The sequence below is a fragment of the Galeopterus variegatus genome, unplaced genomic scaffold (genome assembly GCF_000696425.1).
Source record: "Galeopterus variegatus unplaced genomic scaffold, G_variegatus-3.0.2 Scaffold1661, whole genome shotgun sequence".
NCBI lineage: Eukaryota > Metazoa > Chordata > Mammalia > Dermoptera > Cynocephalidae > Galeopterus > Galeopterus variegatus.
The window spans coordinates 332641-354486 of NW_007727772.1; the positions used below are offsets into that span (position 1 = coordinate 332641).

Consider the following 21846-nt stretch of genomic DNA (forward strand, 5'->3'; position numbering starts at 1 on the left):
TGATAAGGCTCCTTGTTTTAATATTTTGTCTTAATCTGTGAAGCACAACTGCTTCAGAGTTAAAGAGAGACATAACCAGTTAGTCTACTGGATGAGCCCTGTGGCCCTTCCTCAGGTAACCTGGTGATAAGCTAGCTCAGCTGGGAGCACTTCAAGGACTCCAGCAGATTCTAGTGCTGGAATTCAAACTTGCTGGGCAGCTGACATCCAAGAACAATAGGTTTCTTATGCTGAAGCTCAGGGTCTTCTGATGTCAGTTAATTCCTCCAAAAATATGAGTATGCGGAGTGACAGAGAATTGGGGAACCTCTCCTAGAGCACAGCCCATGTTGCATCCAGCCATGCTCCGCCCCAGAATGCCTCTCCCACAGTTTGGGAGTGGTCTGGGGGAAGTGGGCAGTGAGCAATTTTGCTGGCCTTGAGTCTTAAGTTTCCTGCTTCTTGTGTCATTTATGGCATCTGTTCTTACCCTTGAGCAACAAAAGTAGAACCGTACTAGTGCCTTAACCAAACCGTTAACCCAGATTTTCACCTGAGGCAGTATAGTAATATAATTGATTCCTGTGTATTAAGATAAATTTTCTGGGGTAAAATATCAAAGCTGTTTAAAAGAAAGATCAAGAAGTACCCACAAAATCTTCATGAGCTGTCACAAAAATAAATGAAAATTCTTTGCTTTTATGACCACTTAAAATGTCATTTTTATAATGGAAATATCTTAGCTTTCAAATTTCCCATATACTGCAAGCAATTTTAATATTTAAGCCTTGGTAAAATTGTGCTCTTTTTGAATGTGAAATCCAACTCAGGCAGAAAGATGTTACAATAATGATCTAGTACTACGCTGTCAATACAGCACATGGTTATTTAAGTAAATGAAATAATTTATGTCTTCAGTTGCATTAACCACATTTCAAGTGCCCAGTAGCTGGCTACTGTACCAGACAGTGCAAATATAGAAAGAACATTTCCATCATCACAGAATGGGCAATGCTGGTCTAGAAAATATCTACAGTTCTTGGTAGAAATTTTGACAGCCTAATGATGAAAAGTTTCTCACCCTGAGCTTCGCATGCCCAAGAACAATAAGGCATTCTTATGTTAAGGCATATATATATATATATCAGAACAGAGAAGCTGTATTTGGCACATTTTTGAAAGACTAGTCCTTAACTACAGAAACTTTACACAACACAGTAGATTAGTTCAGCAGAGCTGGCTTAAAATTATTCCTTTTTTCCTGTTGAATTCCATTATAAATCCAGGACTATATTCTTATAATAGAAATCACACTTATGAGTAAAAATCTTTTAAAACAATTATAATTTGCAGAAACTAGTTTTATTTCTAGATGTCTAGGTGGTATTAATGTGATAGCATTAGGCGGGAACAGAGAACTTGTTTGTCTTATAACTTTCATTACAGAGATTCTTTAGGAAATTTATCAGCAAAGGATTTTTGTTATGGTTATCCCTTAAAATACAGAAAATATTTGTTGTACAGATTATACATTGTGATTTTTTTGTTATTGAATATTAGCTTTTATAAAGGCAATATGTTGTCTGCCTGCCCAGGAAGTCCTCCAAAAAGGCCTGGGTTGATTTCTAAGAGACTTAAGAACATACCACCTCTAGTTTATAAGACGACATGCTCACCTCCCAAGATTTACCTATCCAGTGCCATCTCATAAAAATAATTGACTGTATAAAAATTGTGAAATGCTGGTAATGTGACATTAACTTCTCATTGTTCCTCACTGAGATAGGTTTGCTTATATGTGTTTTTGATCAATTCCTTAATTTCTCCCAAATAATTAGCATAATTTGATGTAATGCTGAAACATCTTAATTGGCAAATAAAAGTAGACTTATGCACATGAAAATCGATCAGAAACCTTTCTGGGTATTCAAATAAATTAACTGAATGTTTGAAAATGCAGCTGTGTCTTGCTTTGTGAGTGGCGAATTTTTGAAAAGCAATATTACAAACTATGTTTGAAATGCATTCTTTATTATTATTGCTCCATTTTTCCAGTGAGCTTTTAAAACACTGTTTAGTTAATAAGCAATGTTGATTTGTGTTGTATCCATTATTTTTTCTTATATTATATCATCAGCTTCATAGAATGTTTCATTTGTTGAATTTGATGCTGCATTTGAAGTGAGGGCTTTGGTTTTTTTATTTGAGTTGCCTGCAAATACATAAAACAAAATAAAATAATTATTTGAAATTATCTCAAAACTTGACTTTTTAAAATTTGTACTTAAAAAATAAATTTTTTTAGCACTATTGAAAATGGGATGTCATGAAAATACCATATGGATGAATGAGAATTGAGTCATTTCAAAATTGCTTTTGAGTATTTCCTCCTGAAAGTCAAAATTGCTTTTGAGTATTTCCTCCTAAAAGTCAAATAAGGGAGATATTCAGTAACAGAAGTAAAAATTTTATTTTCATGCTTACCTTTCTCCATGCTTCCATGAGGAAACTACACATTTGATGAGAAAGTAACAATTTCTGGGTCATTTAATAAAAGCAAGACTCTCTCCTATGTGTAAAGTTAATAAACTACATTAAAGCCAATTACAATAATTTACAATCTTAAGGCTTTACTATCCATAACCAACTTAGAAGGTATTTTTTAAAAGAATACATTTGTGCCACAATCTCATTAACTTACTGCATATAAGTATGAGTCCAAAATGAGCAAAGATGGAGGAAAACAGATTTTTGCCCATCAGAAGTTAAGCTAAGAGACTTAGAGCAAAGAATGGATTGTCATTTAATGAATACTGTTCATGGAAAAGTTGAGTAATTATGGGAATGGTTAATGTATAATATTTTACCAAAGGCTCAACCCTTGATTCCAGTCAGTGTCTCACTCCCTAATTAGACTAGTCTCATTAATCCCACAGTTTTTAATACCATTTGTATGCTGATAACTCCCGGATATGTATCTATAGCTCAAACCTCTTCTAAACTCCAAACTCAATTTCCTAGTTGGCATCTACATGTGGATTGGATATTTAGTAGACATCTCCAACTAAATCCACAACTGAAATTTGGATTATTTCCCCCTGCACCCCCCCCCCCAAAAGGCTACTCCTCCATGTGTCTAGTTGTTCAGGCCCAAAACCTCAGTCATCCTTGATTTCTCTCACACCCTACATCCAATACATTAGAAATTCTGTTGATAATACTTTAAAATACATCCAGAATTCTCACTATCTTCTCACCGTCTTCACTGCTACCACTATTCTGTTTTCAGCTCAACACTCAGAGTGGTCCTTTAAAAAATGAGTCATATCACATCCTCTGCTCAGAACCCTCCATTTCACCCAAGTCTTTACAATGGCCTACATAATCTCATACACACACCATTAATCTCTCTGACTTCATCTTTTTGTACTTCATTCACTGTTCACTCCAACCTCTGATGAAACATCTCAGGCATGTTCCAGGCATAGGAACTTTGCACTGGCTATTGACTGTCAAGGAGGCTCTTCCCCCAGATAAGCTGCACGGTAACAGCCATGTTTCCAAGTCCTTGCTCAAAAATCACCTTTTCAATGGGACACTAGCTTAAACACTCTTGTATTTAAAACTGCAACCTACATACTCCCCATCTCCAATCCCTTCTGCCCTCCATTTTTTTCCTCCATAGCACTTATTTTCTAATAGAATTTATCATGCTTATTTATTATCTGTCTCCCCTCACTAAAATTTATGTACCACATGCGAAGGGTTTTTTTTTTTTTTTTTTTTTTTACTATTTTGTTCATTGAGGATGTGTCTAGAAAAATGCTTTGCACGTAGCTGGTTATTGATAAATATTTGTTGAGTGAATCAATTAGAATAAGATTGAAAGTTTAAAAATGTGGGTGGCAAAAGACAAGAATGAAAGCCAACTGGGAAAGAAATGTTTAGAACAAATGACTCATGACTAACATATAATGAGGTCCTACATAACAATATGTAAAACATTAACACCTCTTCATGGGTGAAGAAATGGACAGAAAAGATAGGATGGCTAATAAACATGATAAATCTGCAATCATGCTAGTGAGAAAGAAATGTAGGTTCAAAAGGTAAGATACCACTTTTCATCCTTCAGGCACAGATAAAAAGTTGTTTTTCTTGGTCAATGGTGTAGCATGATGTGATTGTAAATTGGTACTTTTTTTTTTTTAAGTGTGAAATGTTCTTACTCTGTAACTCCATTTTAATATGAAATTCCCAAAGAAACTGTCAAAGATGAGCTCTAAAACTTATACACAAAGATGTTTACTGCTTACTTTCAAGACCAAAAAAATAAATACCTTAATTTTCAAATAATAGGAGAATTGCTAAATAAATTGTCTTGCATGTAGTATTATGCAGCCATTTATTGTAATAAAGTGGTTTCCAAGAAATTTTTAATTATATGGAAAGTGCTCAGAATATAATGTCAACTGAGAAAGGATGCAAAACTATCAACAATATATAATGATGGTTAATACCTACATAGCACTTACTCATAGCACTTACTATCAGCCTCTCTTGGCTTAAAACTCTTTGGGATCAAATCTGAACTTGGTTAGCTGAGGATCTGGTCCTGCTTCCCTCTCCTGGCTCCACTCTTCCCACTCCCTTCCTTGTACTTGGTTTTTCAGACACACACAAATGCTGAGTTTCCCCAAACTTGCTCTCCTCCGTCCCTGCCCCAAGCCTTTGCGCGCACCCTTCCAACTGCCTAGTGACCCTTACTCTCCAGAGCTTCCTTTGCCTGAAAAAGTCTTACTTGTCCTTTAGGTTTTAGAAAATCTGCTCCAGACTTCCCTAAGAGAAAGTCCACTGGCCAAATTCCCTCTTCTATTAGAAGTAGATACATCCTCTTTTTGCCATCTAGCCTATCTTCAGCATACTAGTTTTTAGTCGGGTTTTTTTTTTTTTTTTTCTTTTTTAGGTAAGTCTAAGTCTCACCTTTAAATGTATTAATACTTCCTGGCTTTGCCCATTTCTAAGTAATTTCTTCCTATAAGCAAACTGCTTTTTTATAAGTACAAATCTAAGTTAAAAATGCTTTTCTATAAATTGTTTTCTAGAGTCAATCAGGGCATCCTCTACTCTGGGTTGATTTCATTGTTGAACACTCAAAGAGCAATATTATTTACAAGTTTTGAAGGATGATATCTCACTGCAGCTCCCAGATCTTGCCCATAGGACTGAAATGTGTGGTATTGATCTCTAGACTAATATTAAAAGTATGATAAGTTTTACCACCTAGGGCTTAAACTGGTACGACATATAACTTTATTTCATTACTTCTCTTTTAGACTTTTTTGGTGGTAATGTAAGTTTCTTAATGTTCTACTTCTAAACATTCAATAATATTTTGAAACATATAATTTGTTGTAGACACAGCATTTTCTAGCCTGGAAAACAGTCCTTTGCCCAATCAGTAAGCTACGCTAAGATGAATATAGTAGAGAAAGTCAGCATGACAATTTTATGAACTGAAAAATTCTTGACTGATATTTGCAAATTATACTCTTTTTAAAAAATGTTAGATTAAAATTTAGCTACTAAACACTCAAGTAATGGAATATATCTTACATAGGAGCCCTTGAAACTATTTCTCAAATAACATTTAAAAACTAAATTAAGATGTTTGTAGGTTATTTATCACTTTCTTAGCATTGTTTTTACTATTCAGTATCATAGCAGGTAAAAGCAAAAGACCAAGGATTTAAGATATAAATTATTTTCATATTATCTGGGTGATATTTGTACCTCACAGAAGCACTTATTTAAACACATAGAATTTTAATATTTTATTGGAATTCCCAGAAGTCTGAAAACTGTAATATTGGTCAATTAAAATCTCTTATGTTTCCTAAGCTCTTTACATATTTAAATTCATAATATTTTAATCAGATTTTCAAGATTTTTTTCTGCTTTGCTAAATTCAGGGGTTTTGTTTGTTTCTTAATGGGAAATAAGCTCAGAAAGTCATTTCCTAACTTAGTTATTCTGGAGTTCTCTCTAAGTTGTCTCCATTCTTACAGCTCTAGTTTCCATTACGTATTTCTCTGGCAACAACAAAGAATTTAACCTGTCTACTGTCTTCTGAGATTTAAAAGCTTGCAAAATGCATTCAAGTATTATAGAGTTTTCTTCACCTGGGACTTGAAAAGACCCTTATCACCAGCTTTGACTTGTTATTTATTTGGCTACTGGATCCTTCTAAGTACAAAGGTAATTTCTTAGATTGGCTTCTTATGACAAGCAATTCCCCTAACAAAACCAATTTGCTATGCGAACAAGAAAAAATCTGTTATATACACAACACTCCTAGTGTTCATTCTCTTCCCACAGCTTAAAAATCCACAGGTGCTATCAATATCTATCCCTCCTGTAACTTAGAATAATTGGACATGTGGAAAAACAACTGCAATGAGTGGAGCTGTAGCGATAACAAAGTCCAGCTAACTATGTTTCTTTGGGATCATTTTAAAAGAGAAGGAAAATCTCAGCAATCTCATCTTTTCCTAGTTTTCCTTTAATAAATAGAAACTAATTTCTTAACCAACAAAGTAGGGATAAAAGCAGGTGTCTCTTTTCTGTCACAAGGTTACAACATGGATTCAATTTTAAATAAGAAATCTGTAATACCATTGAGCTCCCAAGGGATTTGTTACACAAAAGGAGTTTTTCTTATTTAATTCTTTAGTTGGGTGCAAATTGCCAAGATCCAACATCACAGTTCTTTCCTGGATTGACATCAGTTGCTCTTTCTGCTACTCACTCTCCATTTCCATTATTTTTCATTTTTTATTTTTTTGATCTGCTCATGATAGGTAAATCTCATTTAATCTTGTACCTCCCAGACTGTTAGTTAAAGTTTTGGCCTTTGATGAAATTTAAATCCAATTTATCAAACAAGATCTACCTATTCTCATAACAAGCTAGGCCAATATATTTTTTTTGAAAACAGTTAAATTTTGTATTTATTTTCAGAGCCATTCCTTAGGGATGTATTTATTTTTTAACTCTTCTGTGAATTTTGCTCTTGTCTGCCATTTCAAGATATCAAAGGAGTGTTGGGGATCTCTGTAGGTCTTTATCTCCTGGCTATCCAGCAGAACTGCAGTTAAACTTTTCTGCCATTGTCTGCCTATATGTATCTCTCTATATACCTCCTAACTTCTGTGTTACCATTCTGATGTGTCACAGCAGCTTCCAACTATTAATCTATCTGGGTCACTTTATTATTGAACAGAAAATCTACACATCCCACGTGATCTGCAGTTCTTTCTAGCAGAAAAAAGCAATCTTAAATTTGTACCCTAAAACTGTTTACTTGTAAGAGGATGTTTTCCCTTCAAATTTAGTATGATGATGCACAGGACTGGGTCTCAACTGGATGATGTATATGTGCTGCTGAAGCAAGCACACTGAGCTGGAGGATGAAGTGAGCAAAAATTGCCTAGTGACCCTATTGATCTATTCACCCCTTTCCCCTTTTCAATGCCCCATCAAAGTATATATAGTTACCTCACAGTTATAAACACAGTTAAAAATTCATCATGAAAGAATCTTAGACTTGCCCTTTTGCTTTACCCACCCATCAATGAGTGGAGGCAGCTCTATTCAGAAATTTTTTTCTTGCCCTATTTTTTTTCTGGAATTGGTCTGTTATTTTCTTTTTCTTTTTTGCATTGTTAACTTCTTCCAACCATTAATAATTAACATAGCTTACAAAGGAATTTAGCCAATATTTTAAATCCTTGAAATGAATATTTCACATACTTATTGGCTCTGCCATCAGCTAGGATTGCCTGACCCTGCACTCTGAAGAGGACTCACAAATGCTAAATGTAGCAGAAGCTCTGCTGAGCGGTTTTATTTTCAACATTCTAGGAACAAAAACAGTCATAGGAAATTCCAGGCTTCTTATTTTAAGTAGAAAGTTCCCCTGAGGAGACACAGGTGGCTTTTTATGCCATTGAGTTCAAATTATTCCATTTACTACTAAGATCTCAATTAATTCTTTAAAAGCCTTTTCGAAACAGAGAATGGTATTACTAAATAATTTGGCAGTCTAATTAATAAAAGTTTTGAGCAGTTTTTTTGGACGATGTTAAGGCTATTTAGAAAAATGCTAGAGTACTTAAAAAAGTTCATGAAGAGGTTCATATTATCTTTTAATTCTATTTTTCCATAAGCTTTTTGAAGTACCCTTGTCGCTCCCAAACTTATCTATAAATTTACTACAAAACCCATCAAAATACCACTTGATTTTTAAAAAGCTGACAATGTGATTCGAAAGTTTATTTGGATACTTGAACATTACAAAAATAGCCCAGAAAGTTTGAAAAATAAGCATTATGGTATGGAGGAGATGGAGTCTTGCCTAAGCAGATTTTTAAAAAACTACAGTCATGCACCATATAATGACGTTTCAGTCAACGATGGACCGCATGTACCACAGTGGTCCGGTAAGATAATAATACAATATTGTTACTGTACCTTTTCTATATTTAAATATGTGTAGACACCCAAATACTTACCACTGTGTTACAATTGCCTACATTATTCAATACAGTAACATGCTGCACAGGTTTGTAGCCTAGGAGCAATAGGCTATACCATGTAGCCTAGGTGTACAGTAGATTATACCATCTAGGTCTGTGTAAGTACCTTCTAATGTTCACATGACAAAATCACTGAATGATGCACTTCTCAGAATGTATCTGCATGGTTAAATGACATATGATTGTATATAGCTATGGCAATTTTAAAAGCATATTACTAGCTTAAGCATAGATCAATTTAACAGAACAGGAAGTCTAAAAACAGACCACTGAGCATTCCTAATCTGAATCTGAAATCTGAAATACTCCAAAAGGCAAAACTTCTTGAGCACCAATATGATGTTCAAAGGAAATACTCACTGGAGCATTTATGATTTTGGATTTTCAGATTAGAGATGCTGAACGAGTAGGCATAAATGCAAATATTAAAAAATCCAGAAGTATTCAGAATTCAAAATACTTCTGGTCCCAAGCATTTTAGATAAGGGATACTTAACCTGTATTAAAAAAGAGTATGACAAGCAACATTTTAAACTGACAAGAGAAAGATGAATCAGCCAACAAATATTTGGACAACTGACTCATTTGGAAAGCAAAAATAAAGGCAGATCTTTACCTCATGTTTAACACCAAAATTAAAACTCCAGAAGTATTAAGTATTTAAACATAAAAATAAATACATAAATGTATTAGAAGAAAATATAGGGAATATCTGTATATCTTATAGTGAGGGGAAAACTTTCTAAGTATGAAAACAAAAGGAGAAACCACAAAAGGAGAAGATTCTACAGCTGAAAAATTGTCACATACAAAATTAAAAGGAAAACAACTATGAAAACACTTGCAATATACGTGAAAAAGAGTTTAGTTACTATGTGGAAAGTTTTTATAAAGCAATTAGAAATGAACACTCCCATTTAAAAAAATATGTGTAAAAAATAAGAGCAAGCAATGTACTTCAAAAGAAATTATGACAAATAAATATTAAAATGTCCACTCTCACTACTAATTAAATAAATTTAAAATAAAACACTATTCCTCAATGAAATTAGTTACACACACACACACACACACACACACACACACAAGACCTAGTGTCACATGTCACAGAGGATATAAGGAAACAAGTAATATGTAATGGTAATTTTTTGGTGGACTGTTGGGAACCGGTATCCAAAGCCTTTAATATCTATCTGCCCTTCCATTGATCAGCAATTCCACTCCTAGGAACTTATACTAAGAAAATATTTAAGAAATATTCGATGTATGTGTAATAGAAAAAATGAAAGTGAGCTGACAGTCAGTAACTTAATAAAATATGGTGCAACCAGACCTTGATTTATAAACACTATGCCCAACTAAAATGAAGGAGGCTTCCAGGAGAAATGGCAGATTCCAGGGCTGGAATAGGGAGTATACAAAATGCCCTGGAACATCTTGTGGCAGAAAGCAGAAAAGAACTCCCAAAATGATGGGCACATTTCAAAAAGACACAGGATCCAATTTAAAAGGGCTCCTACTGGCCAAATCTGAGATAGTTTATGGATCAGAATAAATAATAATAGTAATAAAATATTTTATAATAAAGAATTTGTGAGTCCATACTGATATTAATAAATAAATGAATCAGCAATGCTATGATTTAAATATACATGTTCCTCCAAAATTCATATGTTGGAACTTAAGCCCAAGGTAATGGTATTGGGGGTGGTGCCTTTGGGAGATGATGAGGTCATGAGCATTCCATCCTCATGGAATTTAGTGCCTTTATAAAAGGGCTCAAGAGACCTAGCCAGCCCCTTTTTGCTCTTCCACTCCTTCTGCCATGTGAGGACATAGCAACAAGGCACCATCTTGGAAGCAGAAAGCAGACTTCCCCAGACACTGAATGTAGGTGCCTGGACTTTGGACTTCCCAGCCTCCAGAACTGTAAGAAATACATTTCTGTTCTTTAAAAATTCCCACTGTCAGATATTTTTTATAGCTGTACTAACAGACTAAGACAGGCAAATGGGAAATGAATTTATAGGGAAAATGATAGCTCTTCTTTGTAGTGAAATTAACAACTAACAAATGTAGAAGAAATAATGAGGTTAGAAAATCACCATTTTACAACTACCATAATAATAATAATTGTCAAGAGACATCAATGGGTGAGTGAAAGTTTGAGGAGGAACAGTATATTTTCATAGGCTAAAAGTACCTCCCCACAAATTACTTAGTAATCACAAAGGGAAAAATAGTAACTTTGCAACGGATTGATTCAGCAACTACCACCTTAACCAAATTAGTATCACTAATGATGGAACAAACCAGCATTGCATGCTTCCTGCTATGATGCCCTGAGAATATAACTTCTGTGGTATTCCTATCAAAAATTTATAATTTCTCTCCAATCATGAGAAAACATCAGACGAAAATAAACTGAAGAACATTATACAAAATAACTGGTTTTTACTTTTCAAAAATGTTAAGATCATGAAAGACAAAGAAAGGCTGAGAGTTAGAGGAGACTAAAGAAATATGACAACCAATTACATTATATAATTCTGGAATATCCTAGATAAGGAAAAAATATAGCTTGTAAGGAGATTGGCAAAATTTGAATATGAACTCCAGATTAGATAATATTACTGTATCAATGTAATATTTCCTAACTTTGATAAATGTACTATGATTATGTCAGAGAAAATTTGTGTTCTTAGGAAATGCACACTAAAATATTTATGGTTAACAAAACATAATATCTGCAAATTATCCTCAAATGGTTCAGAAAATATACATAAAGAGAGAGCAAATGATAAAACAAAGGAGGCAAAATATTAACAGTAAATCTGGGAAAATGTATGAAAAGTTTATATATACTTTTCTTGCAACTTTTCTGGAAGTGTGAAATTATGTCAAAATAAAATTTTTTAAAAATCATGGTACTCCATTAAAGTAATAAAATGAAACCATTAAAAATGATGCCAAATGTATTTATTTATTGACAAAGATGTCAATATTTTGTAGTGAAAAAGAGCATGTTGTAAGTCCCATTCCTCCCCATTTTGTGGTACACACACACACACACACACACACACACACACACACACACACACACACACAGAAAAAAATCCATGAAGAATATTCACCACAGTGTTAATATCTGTTATCTCTGGGTGGTGGGATCATGAGTGACATTGTTTATGTGTTTGTTTGTTTGTTTCTCTATATTTTCTAATTTTACTGCAATGAACGTGAATTGAAAGAAAGGTTTTCTTTCTGGTGGAGTGAGGGTGTCTTCTACGACAAAGAAAAACGGTAGACCATTCTGAGCCAATCCAAGTCCTATTTCACTCACAAGCAGAGTAAATGATTAAATAATCTTCAAATTTACTTCTTCCGTAGCATTCTATATATAATTTCTGTTTTTTCTCCAAGACAACTGTGCCTTACTGCTAGTTTACTTACCCTTTTTCATTTATATCATCTGTCTTTACCACAAAGACCACCAAATAGAGGCTCGTGGTTGTTTATTATTCCTATACAACTGTATTACTTTGTTTGTGCCAAGCAGCTCTACTAATATCTGCCCTTCTAATTTTTATCAAAAACTCTGCTTTTAAGAGCCCCTCTCTTTGCTTCAATGGATATTCAAAGTTACAGGATGAATATGCTTTATCTTCCTGGAACATCAATTTTACTCAGATATGGGAAGGAGAAGATGTTATTATTAAAGCAAGCCATTATATTATGCACTCAAGTTGAAAATTCCCATAAAATTTAAAAATAAAATGAGAAACTTCAAATAATTTAAAGCTTGTAATACTCAAGGCAGGTCTTTTCACTCTAGCTCTTAGAATTCTGGGGACACAATTCCTTTTTCTATATGTCTTTAAGGATTTTCCAATGGAAAAGTTTGAGAAGCAGGGATCTAAGACATTTACCCCTTTAACTGCTTTTCTATTAGCCATAAATTCTTCCACAACCTGTGAAATTTACCCCTTTAACTGCTTTTCGCTTTTCTATTAGCCATAAATTCTTCCACAACCTGTGAAATGAGCCCTCACCTTCAGAAGCATCTACTCAGAAAGATGCCCTTCCCACAGTCATCTTTTTCTCAGGAACCGTATGTTCTATAACAGACAATTTACAAGCCATGGTATTCTTTTAAACACTGGCATTTGAAATGTCCATAATCCAAAACACAAAAGTTAAAAAAGAAGAAAATGGTTATGGGACACAATTTAAAGGCCAATCAATTGCTTAGCAGTAGGTCCTCTGTATAGAGTGAGCCCTGGAGGTAGTCCAATTAAAGTCTACGGTCTCTATCAACGACCTGGTTTTTTTCAAGAGCAATTCAAAATGAGTAAAGCTTGAAATTGTATACATAAAAAAATGAAATCCAATAGAATAAAGATACACTATGGAAAAAATACTGGTAAAATAGTCTAAAGTTAGACTATTTTAAAATCAGACTATCGTCATTTACAGGAGAAAAAAAAGTCCAGCACTCTAAGTCAGTTTAGTATGTGCACAAGAACATGTTTCCATTTAGGCTATTCAAAATGCCTGTAATGAAAACAGTTTCAATTGTAAAAATTAATCTAAAATAATTGGTGATTGATTCTTAAGAACAGATAGTTTTGAAAGATGAAACCAATTTTTCTCTGATGTAAGGTGTACTTGCTTGACTTATTACGCAAACATTTTATTATGTTCCTATCCTTTAAGACATTCCTTAAATGCAGTAAAGCCCCAGACTTGTTTTCTCAATAGCTAGAATGCTGGAATCTATTGCCAGGTGGGAGAATCATTGGAATAAAACATGCATATTTAATAAAGGGTAAGCAGTGTTTAATTATCACTTCAAAGGGTTGCTGTCAAGTATAAACCATTTTCTCCTCCTATTTTAGTGACATTTGGATTACCTATTTTGTTTTGGCTTTCCACTATGTCTGATTTGGTTAAAATCAACTTAAGGGACCTCAGTCACATCATTTGAAAACAGTGGGAAAGCACTGATCATATAAGATCCTGCCTTACCAATAGCAAGCATTCAAGAAAGGTATATTAAATTAATTTGCCAACTCAATAAATACAATATTTTTGAGGGGGCAGGGTGGGAATATTTCATTGCAAGAAAGCAGCCTCAGCTGACTATATAGAAAGTGCATTAAATGGACCTCCTTAGCTAAACAGCATTAAAATTATAAGATATGAATCAACAAGTGAACTAATTCTGTTGCTGGGTTCTCAGAGCCAATATGAAATAAAATTTTGGAGCAGTCCCTGAGCTAAATCAGGAAAAATAACCAATTTTTATTTAGCACAGTACATCGTATAGAGGCACTCAGTGAGTGATGATTGTAATGGTGACAATACATTGTCATTGTTTCTCAAATTACACTCCTTTGATCACTGTATTAATGTTTCTGTTGCTTATAACAAAATACCTGGAATTGGGTAATTTGTAAGAAAATGAAATTCATTGCTTACAGTTTTGGAGGCTGGGAAGAACTTTAGTAGTGACAGTGACACAGGGGTTTCGCATAGCAGAATGATGGAATAGAGAGAGAGAGAGAGAGAGAGATTAACCTCCTAATTCCCTCTTCTTTTAAATCCACCAGAACCACTCCCATTATTCCAAGAATGGGTCAATCCATTCCCAAATGTACAGTCCTCGTAATCCAATCACTTCTTCAAGTCCCCGCCTTTCAATTACCATAACAGAACTTTTCACCTTCTTAACACTGTCACAGTGGGGACCAAGCCTCCAACATATTAACCTTTGGGGGGACACAATTCAAACCACAGCAGTCATCTACCATAGAGATGCAGTGCTACTCCATTGGATTCATTCAAGGAGTATTTGTTAAGTGTTCTAGGCACTGGGGATACAGTAGTGAACAAACAAGACAAAAATTCCTACTTTCCTTGAACTTAGTTCCTAGTTGAAATGAAGGAAAGCTAGACAATAGATAAGTAAAATATATACTGTGTTAGTGGTAAATGCTTAGAAGGAAAATAAAGGAGGAATGGGGTATGAAATGTTAAAGAAGAGTTAAAAATGCAGATAAGGTGACCATGGAAGAATTCCAGGGAAGATGAATTTTGAGTAAAGATTTAAAGAAAGTCAAAGTGTTAAGTCATGCAGATATCTGAGGGAAGAGCATCATAGACAATGGTGACACTATGTGCAAAGGCCCTGAGACAGGAATTTCAAGGAACAGCAAAGGGGTCAATGCAGCTAGACATGAGGAGATGAGAGAAATAAGAGTGAAGAAGGCAGACCACAAAAGTCCCCATAGGTCACAGTAAAATTTAAGAATTGTGACTTTAAATTATCTAAGCAATGGAGACAGATATTGATTTTATGACCTGATTATTTTATAATCACTAATCCACTGCTTCACTTTGCCTGTGGAGAAATGGGGTCTAAGTCGTTCGAACTAAAGTCAGTTACCAACCTGTCAATTTGGCCATGCAATTTCCAAACTGTGCTTGAGGAAGAGAACTCCAGGATACCCTGTGAAAGAGGCCTCCCCCACGGAGAAGGAAACTAGAGCTAACGCAATCATGTGGTGAGGATGTGTTGGATAAGGTCACAGAGCACGCACTCTAAAAGCATGGTGAGTTCCAGGATTTGGCTAACATAGAACATATGGGCAGGGACTTTTCTCAATTTTTTAAGAATAAAAATGTTCGTTTTCTTTTTAAAAGGAAGCAAGTGAACACTTGTGTGTCATTCTAAATATATACAGATTCTAAATTTATATTCTAAATATATAGTCTCTACATCTCCTGTAATATGCCTTCTAAATTTATATGTACCTCAAAATGAATTCATGATTAGTGCTTTTTATTACACAAATAGAAATTTATATTCACAAAAATGTTAACAGTTCTTTCTGATTGAATTTCAAAATAACAACTAGCATTTATACAGCACTTGATAGTTGAGATAATAATGAGACCCAACCCAGTTCCACAAACCATACCTAAAAATTCATTTCTACTTTATAGTCACACCACACACACAGCCTTATATTTTAACTGGTTTCTAATCTATTCAATGATACAGAACAAAAACTGCCTTTTACTTATTTTTTATATTTGCTTTACATACCTCTGAATTATTTTATATGCCTCCTCCAAATTCTGCACATAGTAGGCACACAGGTAAATTCTCAACTGACCACTAACTAACCAATCTGGAGCAATGCAACCCTGAAAATGACTTATCAGATATTTTGTTCCACTATTTATTTGACTTCTTTGGCTCCATCCAAAAACAAAATTTAAGAATTTTAAGAGGATAAACCTTGATAACTGAAAGGGACATAGATATATTTAAGTGGATTTACTGGACCAATGATGTACCTTTCATGAGAACATTTATATCCTGCAGCTTTTTTTTTCTTGAGCACAATTTCCTTAGGCATTTCATCATTAAGGCCTGATTCAATATGAATTTTTACAAAGACACATAATAAATTGCATTTTAAAAAGGCATTCATTGTTAACAATATGATCTTTTACCCAGGTACAAGTTATTCTTTTGGAAAGAGTACAGGTAATTGGTTGCAAATAATGGATACTGATTACCTTCTTGAGTAGAAGAAGCCTCTAGGTGTTGAAGTTTAAGGCCAGTGTCTAATCTTTGAGGCTTTGTATACAGAAATAAATAACAAAGGACACAGACGCTGATGACAAAGGCAAGTAAAACAAGGGCAGCAATTCCCAATCCAATCAGGGCACCAATGCTGAAGAAAATAGAAAATAACATTATGTCATACAAAATGGTTTGCACATAAACTAAAGAGAAGGTTTGTATATCCTTAATTCTTGTTCTTAGTTATTCATAACCAAATTATATTTTAGCATGAACAGTAAATGACTGAAATCTACAGCTCACCTTTTTCTACCATCAAATTCTTGTTTTACTTTCTCTACAGGTTTCTCTGTTCCTTTTAAATTTATATGTTAATATTAGTAGGGAGGATCATGTGAATTCATATTACAGATAAAAGATCACATGATTCTCTAGAGATAGTTCAAAAACATCTTAATCCAATAGACCTCTATTATTAATATACCTTAGGAAGAAAGATCAGGTTTACCAGTAAAAGATAAATAGAAAAATATTTGCTTCTGCAAAAGTAGGGAAGCAAATGTTTACCAAAAATATAAAACTTTTCTTTTGGAAACATACAGAAACATATATGCAATATATCATTTATTGATATATAAAACCACAACTATTACAAAAGAGGAGAAAAAGATCTGAATTAAAGGAAAACAGTATATATGAAATTCGTGTGAAGTTCCTGTTTGGTCTGAGTTTTTCTTTTCTTTGGGCATACCACCAACAGCTTCTGGCATTAAGGAAGAAACCCTTGTGCTTTCCTCTAAAAATAAGATGTATGTCCAGTTGTATCTGCTATGCACTAAATTTATAATAATTTCTTCTGGTGCAGCTACTCATAAGGCTAATCATTTGAGAGGTAATATAGTTTTCATAAACCTGAGAACTTAATACTATTACATAAGAAAGGAGGTTGGGAAAAAGGCATTATCTTGAAAGGCCTATATGCAAGCATATGTACTTCTGCAACTGTGTGCATGTGTGTGTGTGTGTGTGTGTGTGTGTGTAAATATCTACAACTAGATTTTAAGCTGTTCAAGACAGATATTTCTGTTGACTTTTTCACAATGTTGTACAGACATTAAAAGTGTTCAAGTGCTTATCTTGTAGAAGATGTTCAATAAATGGAAGTAAATAATAATTGACTGCTGATTGATCTACCTGTAGTAATTTGGACAATACGACATTGAAAAGTAATAATTTTTTTCTTTATTATCTTCCTGGCTTGCCATTAGGTTTCTTCTCTTTCTTAGGGATTAGGTCCCTGACAAATTTGACCTGTACCAAAAGAGAGGGAAGGGAGAACTTGACCAGGGATGCTAGGAGCATTGCTGCTTTGGGAGGAAGGAGAACAGGATTGAAAGTGAAGGGCTCAATTCACCCCACTTATCCTCAATTTGAGGAGATAAAGCCCCCCTGCAAGTAAGAGATTGCCTCCTGAGACACCCACATGGAGTCAGATTTCCAGAGATTCTTGTGCTTGGTATATTAATGTCAGTCCATTCCACTAGTCCTGCCCACAAGTGAAGACTAGGTAATTTTATGGCTCGAGTTAGTATAAAGTTATATATTTAAACTCGGGTTTTGCCCTCACTTGGTGCACTCTCTTCTAAGGGGTAGACTCCCTGAGTCTGGAAGCTCCTTTTTTACCCTTGTTTGTAGATTGTGTCAGGGAGGGTTAGGATCACTTCACTACACACACACACACACACACACACACACACACACACACACACACGGGAATGTAATCCACTTAATTAATATTATCTGGTACACAAGGCAGATAGGAGGCTAGACATCTGGAAAGATTCCTGAAACAAGAACCCAATTATTAAAAAATCTTCAAAGTAGAAAAGCAATTTAGTTAATTTAAAAGTAAAATTGTCAATTTAATTAAATTTGACATACATATTGTGAGCTTTTAAAGTACAAATTAAAAAAACCAGACCACGCAATTATCTAGGAAAAACAAAAACAAAGCCTGCCACTTCAGCTTTCTGTTACAAAAGCATGTCCTTCATAATCTTGGCTAACTGTTTCAATGTCACAGTTCCACTTTACAGAAATGTTGCTTTATGCATGCAACACTCTAGGTATAGACTCTGGGTAAAGATGAAGCTCTGAAAGTCTCTTAAAATATTCATTTCAGCAAATAATTATTGAATATCCACTCATGCACAGCTCTGTCCAATACGCATTATTTTCCTAGGTCCTGGAGAAGGTTACCAAAGGAAATTAGCCAAACAATTTATTGATTTATAGGAGGAGAAAAGATGGGAGTGGGCCAGACATAGGAAAGGGAGAATTATCCTTTCCTTGCAGCACTATCCAGCTGTTGCTTTTCAAACCCTGAGAGAGGATGTGAAGCTGTCATCACATTGATGCAGCAATTCTGCTACTAAGCATGTTCACTTACCTTGTGGTAGCTAAAACTAAAGCCTTTCTCCAGCCACGGCAGAATCTCAAAACAAGGGCTAGTGACTCCTGGAATATTTTCCACAGTTGGACTATTTTAAATAAAGAGTGGAGAACAAAGAATAGGAGGGAAATGAAGATCTAATAAATTTACCTTCCCATTGTGTTCTCAGAGCTCAATAACTCACAGGAACCCCAGGTTTAACATTGCCAACTGACATCATCAGTTGAAATGATTTTTCTATTTTCCAGGAACTGGACTGCACTGTCCAGTTTATCAGTGCTGAATGAAGACCCTAGCAAACTGTTCACTTCTCTGCGCCCTCACAAATTCATGGAAGGTTTTATATCTTTTGCTGCTTGTCACTTCAGAACCATTCAGGGCTCTAAGAATCCCAGGCACATTTTCCAATTGAGTTTGAGTTAGGATTTGCCAGTTCCTATTGGAGGTGTTTCAGCCATTATTAATCCCTTCAAAGACTCAGATACAGAATATTGTGTTATTTTCCAAAAAGCCAGATAATATGTCAGTGCAATATAGATTTCTTCCCCAAATAATCTACTAGTGTTGTCATTATTTTCTGATATTTTGCCCCACTCCAGCACAACACAACTTTGTGAGTTGAACTTATTTGAAAGTAGGCATTCTTTTTGAGACATTTTTGAAGCTTGAAATATAGAAACAAATATTTTATTGCTTCAAGAAAAAAAGTTTAGTCATTTGCTATAGACTCGGCATGTGTGCCAAATTCTGGGTCATGCTAGGAGATTGCAAGAAATAATAATCTGCCTCTTACTAGCAGAATCTCTCTCTCACTCTCTCTCCCCCGCCCACCCCCTCAGTAATAAGCTAATGTTTGTAAGAAACACTTAAGGTGGCGGTGGGAGTTCTTTCCTACAATCTTGGGACCCCATTCATTCTCCAGGCAAAATGAAAGAAGCAAGTTCAAAATTTGAAATCCTTTAGAGTGGAAGGGAGAAAAAGCACTTCATAATGAATAGGTCTGTGTAAATACTAGCTGGAATAAGTAAAATTCCCATCATAGAAAAAAGAAACAAGAAAGACTACACCTTTTAGAAAGTCTCTTCACTTTCTAGCAATGGCCAAATGGCTCAGGTATTGAGTAAGTGATTGTCTTGGAAAGGTTCTAAAGTGTGTAATTATAGCAACTAAAAGTTCTGTCTCTCTGTGGGTGTCTCTTCAGTTCTCTTCGGGGTTAGTGTCAGATCATCTGAAAAGGGCAAGTTATAAAGACCCATCGCTTGAGCGCACCTACAGGAAGACACACACACACAAACGCACACACACACGCACACACGCAGGCACACACTTACTAATGATATTTTAAAGAATACATCCAATTCCTTCACACGCGCAAGGAGACTTCAAATACTCTCCGGTCCTAGGTTAATGCATTAAAAGGAATCCCAAAGGAGCCTCCTTTTTATTCAAACGCACTAAATGACCAAACACACCAAAAAGAATAGAACCTCTCCCTTAAGTTATCTGCCTCTTCTCTCTGTCAGAGAGCCATCTGCCTGGAACCGGTCCCCGCGAGACAGGAGAGCAGTCGGATAGGGGAGGCGGGTGGGGAACTGAGCGGGGCCAGCCGGGGCGGCCCCGGTGCGCCCCGGGCGCAGGGCTAGCGCTCCTCCCGCGCGCTCCTCGCCTCGGTCCCGGCTCCCGGAGGAGTTCCAAGCTGGGGCGACATTTCCCTCCCGGACCCTCTCCTGTCCTCGGAGGCTCCGCGTCATTTCAGAGGAACCCGACCAAGGCGGGTGGCCGGAACGCGGACGACCTCCCTGCCCCAGGCGTGGCACCGCTGGTCGCCTCCCCAGCCCCGGGCCCAGCCCGCACGCGCGGGCTCCCTGCCCTGCCCACCTGAGGCTCCACATGTAGCTGTGCTTGTAGGGGAAGTAGCTGCCCGGCTCGCTGCAGCAGTACTTGAGGTCGGCGAAGCCGCAGCAGTAGACGAGCGCGGCCCCCTCGCCGCGCCGGGGGCACTGGAAGGGCTCCACGAAGCTGCGGTTGAGGCTGTAGTAGCCCGAGCACAGCCGGCTGGCCTCGCTCATCGCGGGCGGCTGCCAGGGGGGCGCGCGAGGCCTCCGAGGTGCCCTCGGACCGCACCGTCCCGCACCGCTCCCCGGGCCCGCCGCTCCCGCGCTGGGGTCTGGGCGCTCCACCGTGCTGTCGCCTCTCCCTCTCGCTACTGAGTGGTCTTCGTACCTGCCCGTCTCGCCCTCTGCCTCTGCTCCCGCTCCCTTCTCTGTTTCTTCGCACTCCGCTGACTCCCCTCCACTTGCCCTCACTTCATCAACAGCCTGGAGACCTTAGCTGTCCCCACTCCATGCCGGAAAGTGGAGGTGTGGGACAGGTTTGCCATCTGGGCAGAGGCAGCCCAAACTGCGGTTCTGTTTGCCCGGGCACAGGGCAGGTGGGTTCCGGGCGAATGGGGCAGGGCTTGGCGGAGCCCTTACCAGCCGCGTCCACGGGCCATCGACCCAAGGCGTGGGGTAGAGGGCCGGGCAGCTGAACCACTAGTGAGGGGTGCTGGTGTTTAGCTTCTTTGAGACGTGCACGCGAAACATTGAAATCTGCCATTTTAAAAATCCAAAACAAGAAGCAAAATGTTCTCAGAAAGCCAGCATGCGTGTCTGAAAACCATGCTGCAGCTGCATTCTGTGTCCAGCTAAAGAACCTGGAAAGGGAAGGCAAGGCAAGTGATAAACAGAACTTTCTAGAGTTTGTAGAGAAAGAGAAGGAAGCAGGGGAAAGACGGAGAGACCTTCCATCAGTTTTGGAGTGCTGGAGAACCTCTCCTGCCTCCTTTCTGCTTGTCATTCTCATTTTTCTTGGTTGGTTTGTTCACAAAGTCTTTTAAAATAACAGTAGTAATGCACGCTTGTTGTAATAAAACAAATGATACTTAGATGTATAAAGGAGAAAATAATAGCCTTAGGATGGGAGAATGGAGACTGTAGCATCCATAGAATTTCCAAGCTAGACAAAGCATTGTCTCTTCCTCCTCATTTTCTGCTTCCTTCCCTTGGCCAAGGGCTTGATTGGATGCTAGACTGATAAATCTTACCTTGTTGGGTGCTGGATATTTCTGTATTTCTATTAATATTCTTGAGTTTTGTTCTGGGATGCAGTTATTTGGAAACAGTTGGATTCTTTTAGATTTGCTTTTAAGCTTTGTAAGCAAGATTAGAGCAGATTTAGGA

General features: G+C 36.6%; 1 protein-coding gene across 2 annotated transcripts; it reads right to left on the bottom strand.

Moving 5' to 3' along the window:
• Positions 1 to 1319: 1319 nt before the first annotated feature.
• FAM159B (family with sequence similarity 159, member B) lies at positions 1320 to 20711 on the bottom strand. 2 transcript variants are annotated; one of them, XM_008578321.1, is made up of 3 exons: positions 20504 to 20711; positions 16167 to 16324; positions 1320 to 2191 (listed from the first exon to the last, which is right to left on the bottom strand). In XM_008578321.1, exons 1-3 carry the CDS (start codon positions 20692 to 20694, stop codon positions 2100 to 2102), a joined length of 441 nt encoding a protein of 146 aa, XP_008576543.1. In that variant the 5' UTR covers positions 20695 to 20711; the 3' UTR covers positions 1320 to 2099. The 2 variants fall into 2 exon arrangements, with proteins under 2 accessions (XP_008576543.1, XP_008576544.1); XM_008578322.1 differs by lacking the exon at positions 1320 to 2191 and adding an exon at positions 2348 to 2402.
• Between the last annotated feature and the right edge of the window lie 1135 nt (positions 20712 to 21846).

Bases quoted from the DNA above. Each gene is read 5' to 3' on its own strand.
- FAM159B (XM_008578321.1), bottom strand. From the start codon at position 20,694: ATGAGCGAGGCCAGCCGGCTGTGCTCGGGCTACTACAGCCTCAACCGC. The intron at 16,325-20,503 runs GTGGGCAGGGCA...TATTTTCTTCAG, and splicing joins AGCTACATGTGGAGCCTCAG to CATTGGTGCCCTGATTGGAT. The intron at 2,192-16,166 runs GTAATCAGTATC...ATGTATTTGCAG, and splicing joins GGCTTCTTCTACTCAAGAAG to GCAACTCAAATAAAAAAACC.